General features: G+C 62.2%; 1 protein-coding gene across 1 annotated transcript; it reads left to right on the forward strand.

Moving 5' to 3' along the window:
• Positions 1–2,958: 2,958 nt before the first annotated feature.
• On the forward strand, positions 2,959–5,461 carry NRARP (NOTCH regulated ankyrin repeat protein). Its single transcript, XM_037127823.2, has one exon. The coding sequence runs from the start codon at positions 3,284–3,286 to the stop codon at positions 3,626–3,628; it is 345 nt and encodes a 114-aa protein (XP_036983718.1). The 5' UTR covers positions 2,959–3,283; the 3' UTR covers positions 3,629–5,461.
• Positions 5,462–7,532: the final 2,071 nt, after the last annotated feature.

Consider the following 7,532-nt stretch of genomic DNA (forward strand, 5'->3'; position numbering starts at 1 on the left):
TCGCTCGGCCCTTCTACCAGGTGTCTGGGCTGCTGGGAAGAAATCCTCTCCTCTTTCCCACGCTCCCCGACACATTTTAATGAATTAGCTGGAAGCCCCGCCCCCCTGCCTGCCTGCCCAGCGGCCTGCTCGCCCTCCCTCCCCTGCCCAGAGCCTTTAAGGTGGCCCCAGGCCTCAGCCCAGCTCTGGCCAGGCCCCCCATTGGAGCTGTCCTCCCCTATGCACCCCCAGACCTCCCAGCCCTCCCAGCCCAGGTCCCTAACGCTCCCCAACCTGCCCCCACCCCCACTGCTCTGAGCCTCCAAAGAAAGTGAGTCCAGGAGGGAGAGGGCTCCCTCTCGCACCCTGGCCTCCGCCTTGGCCCCCCAGGACAAGGTCCGGATGCAGTAGTCAGAGTTGGGTCTGTGCCCCCCAGATCTGAGGTACGGGCGCCTCCCTCAGAGCCAGAGAACCATTGCACACACACACAGGCGTGCACACACGCGTACAAATGTCCCCCGTTCCAGTGTACCCTTCAGCAAACGTTTAGGGCGTGTGTGTTGGGGGCCTGGGCCGTACAGAGTCAGCTCTGGCACATGGGTGTGGACTCGCGCAAGGGGCAGCGGAGGTGCCCTCCAGGCTGCAGCGAGGGAGCACCAGCCTCCACGATCCCTCGGCTCCGCACGACCGCGCGGCCATCGCCTGGGCCCACAGCGGAGAAGCTGGGTGAGGGGGGCTTGGGGCATGGCCACATAGCAGGGAAAGGCCCAGACCTACCCACATGACCTGTGCTGGCTGGGTGGGGTGGCCGCCGACTGCAGGCTAGACTCCCGTGGCTACTCCAACCACATGGTCCCTGCCGGGGGCGCCTAAGCTGCCAATTTCATGGCCCGTGGTGGCGGCCGAGAGTTCCCACACTGAGCTCACAGGGCCCCTTTGTCTGCCCACCGTGACGCTCGCTGAGGGTGTCAATGGGACTTTTCTCTGAGGCTCTGCTCCCTGCCCAGCAGTCTCCAGATGCCCTTCTCCAGACCAGGGGCCTGAGCCCACCTGGGCGGGGGCCTGTCTGTGAACCCACCACCTTCCAGGGATGGCCCTGTGCACGGCTAGGCCCTGGCAGGTGCATGGAAAACACAGACCTGAGGGGGAGGGGCCCTGGGCCACCCACATACCCTCTCAGAGCACAGCCACCCTCCCCCCCGCCCTGCTCAGGGAGTCCAGGGGGCAGCAGGTGGACGGCCCTGTTCCAAGGGCCCCTGTGCTCAGTTCGGCCTCCATGGAAGCCCATGCCCTGGTCCCTGGTGCTGGGGGGTGGGGGGTGCTGGGGGTGATCGGGAGCTCCGCCCCCAGGTGCTCACAGTTCAGCAGCATCTGCTCCCAGCCTCCCCACCAGGCCAGGGACACCACTCCCAGAATGAGCTGGTCCAGGAGTGGGGCAGCAGGGGCAGCCCTGGGCCACACCCATGACCGGGCCACACCCATGACTGGGCCACACTCAGAGCGTGGGCTCTGGTTCCGCCAAGGCTCACCCACCTGCTCGGGGGGGTGCTCCTGAGGGGAACAGGTCTGAGCAGACCAGCTAGACCACCAGCCTCAGGAGGTCCAGAGCAAGGGACACAGGTGCCCTGGCTACCAGGAGGACCCCAGGTGAGACAGCCAAGGTGGGAATGCAGCGGGCTGGGGAAAGCCAGACCTGCGCTGGCCTTGCCTAGTTTTTCTTGTGGTTTGGCTACGACCGCTCCCGGAGCACCGGGCAAGGTGCGGGCACACCCACATTGTGAGGTATGGTGGGTAGCCCATTCCCATCCCCAGACAAGACCTAACTGGGTGGTCTCCCAGCTGAGGCACAGAGCCGCCTCCTGGGGAATTCCCAGCAGCCTCTGAAGGAACGCAAGTCCCTGCGTGCTGCCCGGCTGCTGGCCTCAATGCCCAGCCTACAGCTCTGAGAATCATTTCTCCTTAATTCCCAGCAACCGCAGCCAAGCTGTAAACTGTAAAATCCTAATGAGGAAATTTGGCGGGAGTGTTAGGGTGTAAATTAAAATGGTTTACAGTTTGGAAATGAGTCACTTCAGATTTCCCTTTCAGAGCAGTCCTTGGTGCCTCACCTGGGGCTGCTCACGGGGCCAGGTCTTCCTGTCCCCATTCATGCAGATGGGGGGGCCCAGGAGAGGGGAGGCAGGCACTCCGGTCCAGCTGGCTGACTGCCCCCCACTGCGGAGCTTCCTGCCACACCACCCCCAGCCCTGAGCTTTTATTTGAAGACCGGGCTGCTTCTTGGTCAGCACAGGGCTGAAAGCCTCATGTGTGGGTGCATGCCAGGCGGGTTGGGGTTGGGAAACAAACACCGAGTGATGCAGGCCACTAGGGGAGCCACCGTGGAGCGGGAAGGACCCGCGTGGCTGAGGCCGCTAGCCCGAGCTGCTCCTGGAGTAGTCACCCGCATGGGCCGTGCATTCGCGTGGGTCTTGCTGGGGATGCAGGGGGTCCGTGGCCCGCCTTCCCAGCGCGAGCAAGATCAGGGTCTCTGCCCGGACCTCCTGAGTCCGAGATGCTCGCGAACCCCCACCCAGGATAGGCCGCCCTTGTGTCCACTTGGGGGTAGAGCTCGGCCCGAAGCTCGAGCCCCGTTCTGTCAGCGAAGGGAGCTTGGAATTCCCCGGATGGCCAGAGGAACAGTGGGCGGGACGACTACAGAGACTCCGGGGGCGGAGTGGAAGGGCGGGGGGCCCAGGGAGCCCGGCGGTGGCGCGGCGGAGCAAGGACCTCCCCACAGCCTCCGTGCTCCCTGTCCCGCGCGGTCAGCGACCAGCGCCCCCTGCCGCGAAACGCACCCCGGGCACGCCCCCGACACGCCCCGCCCCCGCCCCGCCCCCAGGCAGCGTCGACCAATGAGCTGACGGCCGGCGCACGCGTCACGGGGTTCCATTGTTATGCAAATATAAAGGCGGTAAAAGGCGCCCCGGTGCGGCGGGCGGGCGAGTGCAGCGGCGCGTGGGGAGGCGCGTGGGGTCCGCGTGGGAGCTGCAGCCGAAGCGAGTAGGGACCAGAGAGCGCGGCGCCGCCGCCCCGGCTCCGCCAGCCTCCACGAGCTCAGCGTCTGTCCCGGTCGCCCGCTCGCACGGGCGCGGCTGGATGAGGCGGGGGCCCTGCGGCGGCGGCCCCCGGCCCCCAGCGCCCAGAGCGCCCAGGGGCGGCGTGCGGGGCCCGGGGGCACCGCGCCGTCCATGCGCCGAGGCGGGCCCGGAGACAGCCGGGGGCCTGCGCTGAGCCCCGGCCCGACCAGCTGCCCGCGTCCGGCAGCATGAGCCAGACCGAGCTGTCCACCTGCTCGGCGCCGCAGACGCAGCGTATCTTCCAGGAGGCTGTGCGTAAGGGCAACACGCAAGAGCTGCAGTCACTGCTGCAGAACATGACCAACTGTGAGTTCAACGTGAACTCATTCGGGCCCGAGGGCCAGACGGCGCTGCACCAATCCGTCATCGACGGCAATCTGGAGCTCGTGAAGCTGCTGGTTAAGTTCGGCGCCGACATCCGCCTGGCCAACCGCGACGGCTGGAGCGCGCTGCACATCGCCGCTTTCGGCGGCCACCAGGACATCGTACTCTATCTCATCACCAAGGCCAAGTACGCGGGCAGCGGCCGGTGATGCCCGCCCGGACCCGATCCCCGACCCGGCCGCGGGACCCGCGCGTGTCGCCTCTGCTGTACCTTCCCGCCAACTACCTCGGTGTGCGCCCGGCCCTCGGCGCCGCGGCCACGAAGAGTACGGCGCGCGTCCGTGCACACCGGGCCCGCACGGCGCCCGCTGTCCCAGGTCGACGCCCCCCCGCGGCCGCCCGGAGCTGGGCCGGAGCGCTTCCCACGGCCCCCGCCCTCCGCCTCGCGGGTGGGGGCGGGGCGCGGGCTCCAGCCCCTTTGAAATTTGAGTCTCGTTACCAGCAAGTTCGGAATCCCGAGACACCGGATCCTCCGCTCAAAATGTTTTCTCCGGAGGTGGAAGGCGGGTGACGGGGACGCCGGGCTCAGGGCGCCCCCCGCCCGCGGGACCCGCGGCCGACGCGCCCGGAGGAGACGCTGGGCTGTCGCTGAGGCTCTAAACTATTTATCGTGTGTGTCTACTTGTGGGTGAAGTTTGTGCGCCTGATGTTTTTGTTTGGAAAATACTGTGCGTGGTAAATGTGGTTATGGGGGGGGGGGCATTTTTTTCCCTAGTCTTACAACTAAAAACTTGAGTCTGTCGTTTCTCGGTTGCACTGAAAACGCCGCCCAGCCCGAAAGCTTCCCCGCGCCACTTCCTCTCGCCCCTGTTTCTCTTCCGCACCTCGCCCCACTTCTTTCGGTCTCCCTCCCCACCTCTGCTGTTCCCTCTCGCACTCACACTCGCGCGCGCACACAACTTCGTGTGCGTTCTGGCAGCCCCAGGCCTTCTCCCTTTCTGCGACCGGCCATTGTCCCCAAACCTGCTGGTTTGGCAAAGTTTGCGCGGGAGCCCGGGTGCTCGGGTAAGGCGGTGATGGAGGGGGTGGTGGGGGCCATACCTGGTCTAGCGAGTTCTATTATAGTTAACAGTCGGTTGCACACTTTTTTAAAAAAGTAAATGGATTTGCCACGATTAAATGTCATAACATTTATGACAGTATAAAATATTAACATATTTTAAGCCAAGTCTTAGGTGTATTTGTTGAATCTTGGTTATAAAGCCAGTTTTAAAGGGCGTTGTATCCAGCGTTGTGTATACGACAGTGTTCCCATATTTATATTTTTATAAAAATCCTATAAGACTGTGAATCTTTTGTGCTAGTTGCTGAGTGAGTTGAAGGACCGTTTGCCCCTCTTCAGCCTCCCGGAGTTTCGAGAACCCGATTGGAATCCCAAAATCCTGCTGTGGGGGAGGGGCCGCCAGGGGCTGCTGGGGGACCTGGCCGGAGGCGGTGCTTCTGCGTCACTTTCGTCGGAAAGGCACCCTTCCTGGTCTCCGAGGTTCCAATTTTCTATGCAACCCCACACCCCTTGTTTTGATCCTGAGAAATAAAAGGGAGACTGAATTATTCAAATTTAAATGAGGCTTCCTGGGTAGAAGTGCTGCTGACCCTTCGTGCAAAAATGGGGAGCACTTGAGGACACAGGTGGGTGGAGGCCCTTTGTACGTGGCTGGTCAGATTCGGGCAGTCATCTTTGGCTTTATATAAAACCCTGTGTGAGAGGAATATATTGATAATGTCAGTGAAACAAGCAGACATTGAAACTGAGGCACAGATTACTCCAAAAGGAGTTTTTCTGTATATTTTTTCTAGATGCAAATAACTTTTTAATTATGTTAATTAATGTTCAGACTTTCTAGGCTTATGGAAGCTATGTATGGGGCCCGGTCTGACCACTTCTAACTGGATGGCATCTGCAGCCCATTCCTGAGCGTACGATATACTTGTAGCCCAGCGTGAAAAATTTATAAATAAATTTTTCATTGATCTTTTTATATTAAAAAGAGAAAAAGGTTGTTGGTTCTTCTTGGGCTTGGCACCCGAGGGTCAGGCTGCAACATGCTGGGCTGTGGGTGACGTGTACACAATGCTTGGCTCGTGCTCACCCAAAGACAGAGCCTGGCAAACTGGCTCCGGGCTCCGCGCCGCTGTCGACCCAAGTGGGCCGCAGACAGGACTCAGGAGGCACCTGGTCCGTGTCCTCTGCTTCCCCACAAAGCAGCGAGGCCTCCCGGTGGAAAGTCCTCCTCGAGGCTCTTCCCAGCCCTGACCTCCAGCCAGCCTGAGAAATGGGGGATGTGGCGGTGGCCAGGCCCCTCTTCTGGCTGCTGTGGGTTCGTGCTGCACCACCTACGGCACAGACGGCATCTTTTAAATTCGGAGGAACACCACGGCCGCTCACTTCTGATAAAGGAGAGGCCCCTTTCTTCTCTCTGGCCCCGGTGGCATCTGGGAGCCGAGAAGGCCAGCTGGGCCCGGAGCCGGGCGGGCTTGGAGGGCAGTGTCTAGTCTGTGAGTATGCAGCAGGGTGTCTGCTCTAGCACCTACTGGGTGGAGATGCGAGCCCACTGTGGAACCGCCTGTGGGCCGGGCAGGGAGGCCTGGAGGACACCCCAGCAGGAGCAGCCGCTCAGAGGGCTGGTGGAGGAAGTTTCCACTTGGCCTTGACCCACCGCTTTCAGGCCCCTTTGCAAGGAGCTAAAGGGTGTTAGCTTCCCTGTAAGCAGGGCAGCTGGCCAGACATGTCACCCTTCCCAAACTAGAAGCCTTTCCCTCTGTGCCAGCTCCATCTCCTGCTCCATTCTGCCCCTGAAAGTTTTCTGAGCACATTGGTGCCACAAGCATCTGCTGTCCCCCTGCTGGCCTGCCAGACCAGGTCTGCCCCAGCGTAGACACCACAGAGGTGAGTGGAATATCTGATGCAAATAAGCCCCTGGATGGGCAGTGTCTACCCAGGGCTCACAAGCTGGCTCCAGGGCAAGTGGCCTGCCGGCGCCAGCTGGGGGTGCCTGCCCACGACAGGGAGAGTGGCTATGAGAACTTGGATGTGGGGTGCCTGGAGAGTGAAGTCAGGCCTGGGCACGATGGGCCACCCACAGACACGCTGGGCGGGGCCTTCGTTTCCCAACTGGGGCACTTGCCCCCAGGAATGGGGGGAGCCATCTGGAGACCCTTCGAAGGCTGCGCAGTTCTTGGCCTTAGCCAGTGGGGTGGGGGATGGTGGCCCTGACTGCACAGCCCTTCCAGGCCTCCCTGGTGGAAAGGCCAGCCGGCCGGTGGAGCCCAGGCGCTGGGGTGGGTCCAGGCCGAGGGCTGCTGTCCTGAAAGACTGCTGCAGCTTCATGAGTCCACTCTTCTTAAAGACTTGCTGGACTGGGACAGGCTTGGCTTCTCACGGGAGACAGTTTCCTCCGTGTGGACAGAAAGCCTAGGCCCCACCCAGCCCCTGGTGGGGGTGCCCTGGTTCTGCTGCCCTTCTCCCCAGGGGCTGTTCTGTGAGCAGATGGCCCTTCCAGCCTGGGTCCTGGTGGCAGTGAGGGGCTCCAGGGGCCCCAAGGACACGCAGGTCGCCCTTTTGTTGGCAGAGCCCCAGCAAGCAGACTAAAACCACAGTTTGTCCACCACGTGGGGTTAGTGGGGTTAGGGTACGAGGCAGACCCTCGATCCAGGGGCCTCTGCATTCATCAGATGGGAGTTAGTGCTAATGGCAGCAGAGTCACCTGGGAGTCCCTGTCACCCCTCCCCACACAGGCTGTCATGGGTGGAAACATCTTTTCCGGCCTCCAGTGAGGAGAAGGCCCAGCTGGCCTCTGCCTGGCCTCTGGGACCTGCAGGTGTGCGTGTGAGCATGCACGTGCATGCGTGGGTGGAGACCAGGTGGGGTCCCTGCCAGGGGCAGCAGGAGACCCAGAGTGAGCAGGGAGTCTGGCAGGCTGGGGCTGTGCCACTGAGACCCCCAGAATGGCTGCCATGAAGAAAGGGGACAGACCAGATGGACAAGGACAGGGCCCAGCCCAGTCCTTCACCTCCCTGACTGGACCCTGGCTGGACGCAGGAAGTGTTTACTGT

This window comes from Artibeus jamaicensis, unplaced genomic scaffold, assembly GCF_021234435.1.
Source record: "Artibeus jamaicensis isolate MK-2021 breed Jamaican fruit bat unplaced genomic scaffold, CSHL_Jam_final contig_471, whole genome shotgun sequence".
In the NCBI taxonomy this organism is placed as follows: domain Eukaryota; kingdom Metazoa; phylum Chordata; class Mammalia; order Chiroptera; family Phyllostomidae; genus Artibeus; species Artibeus jamaicensis.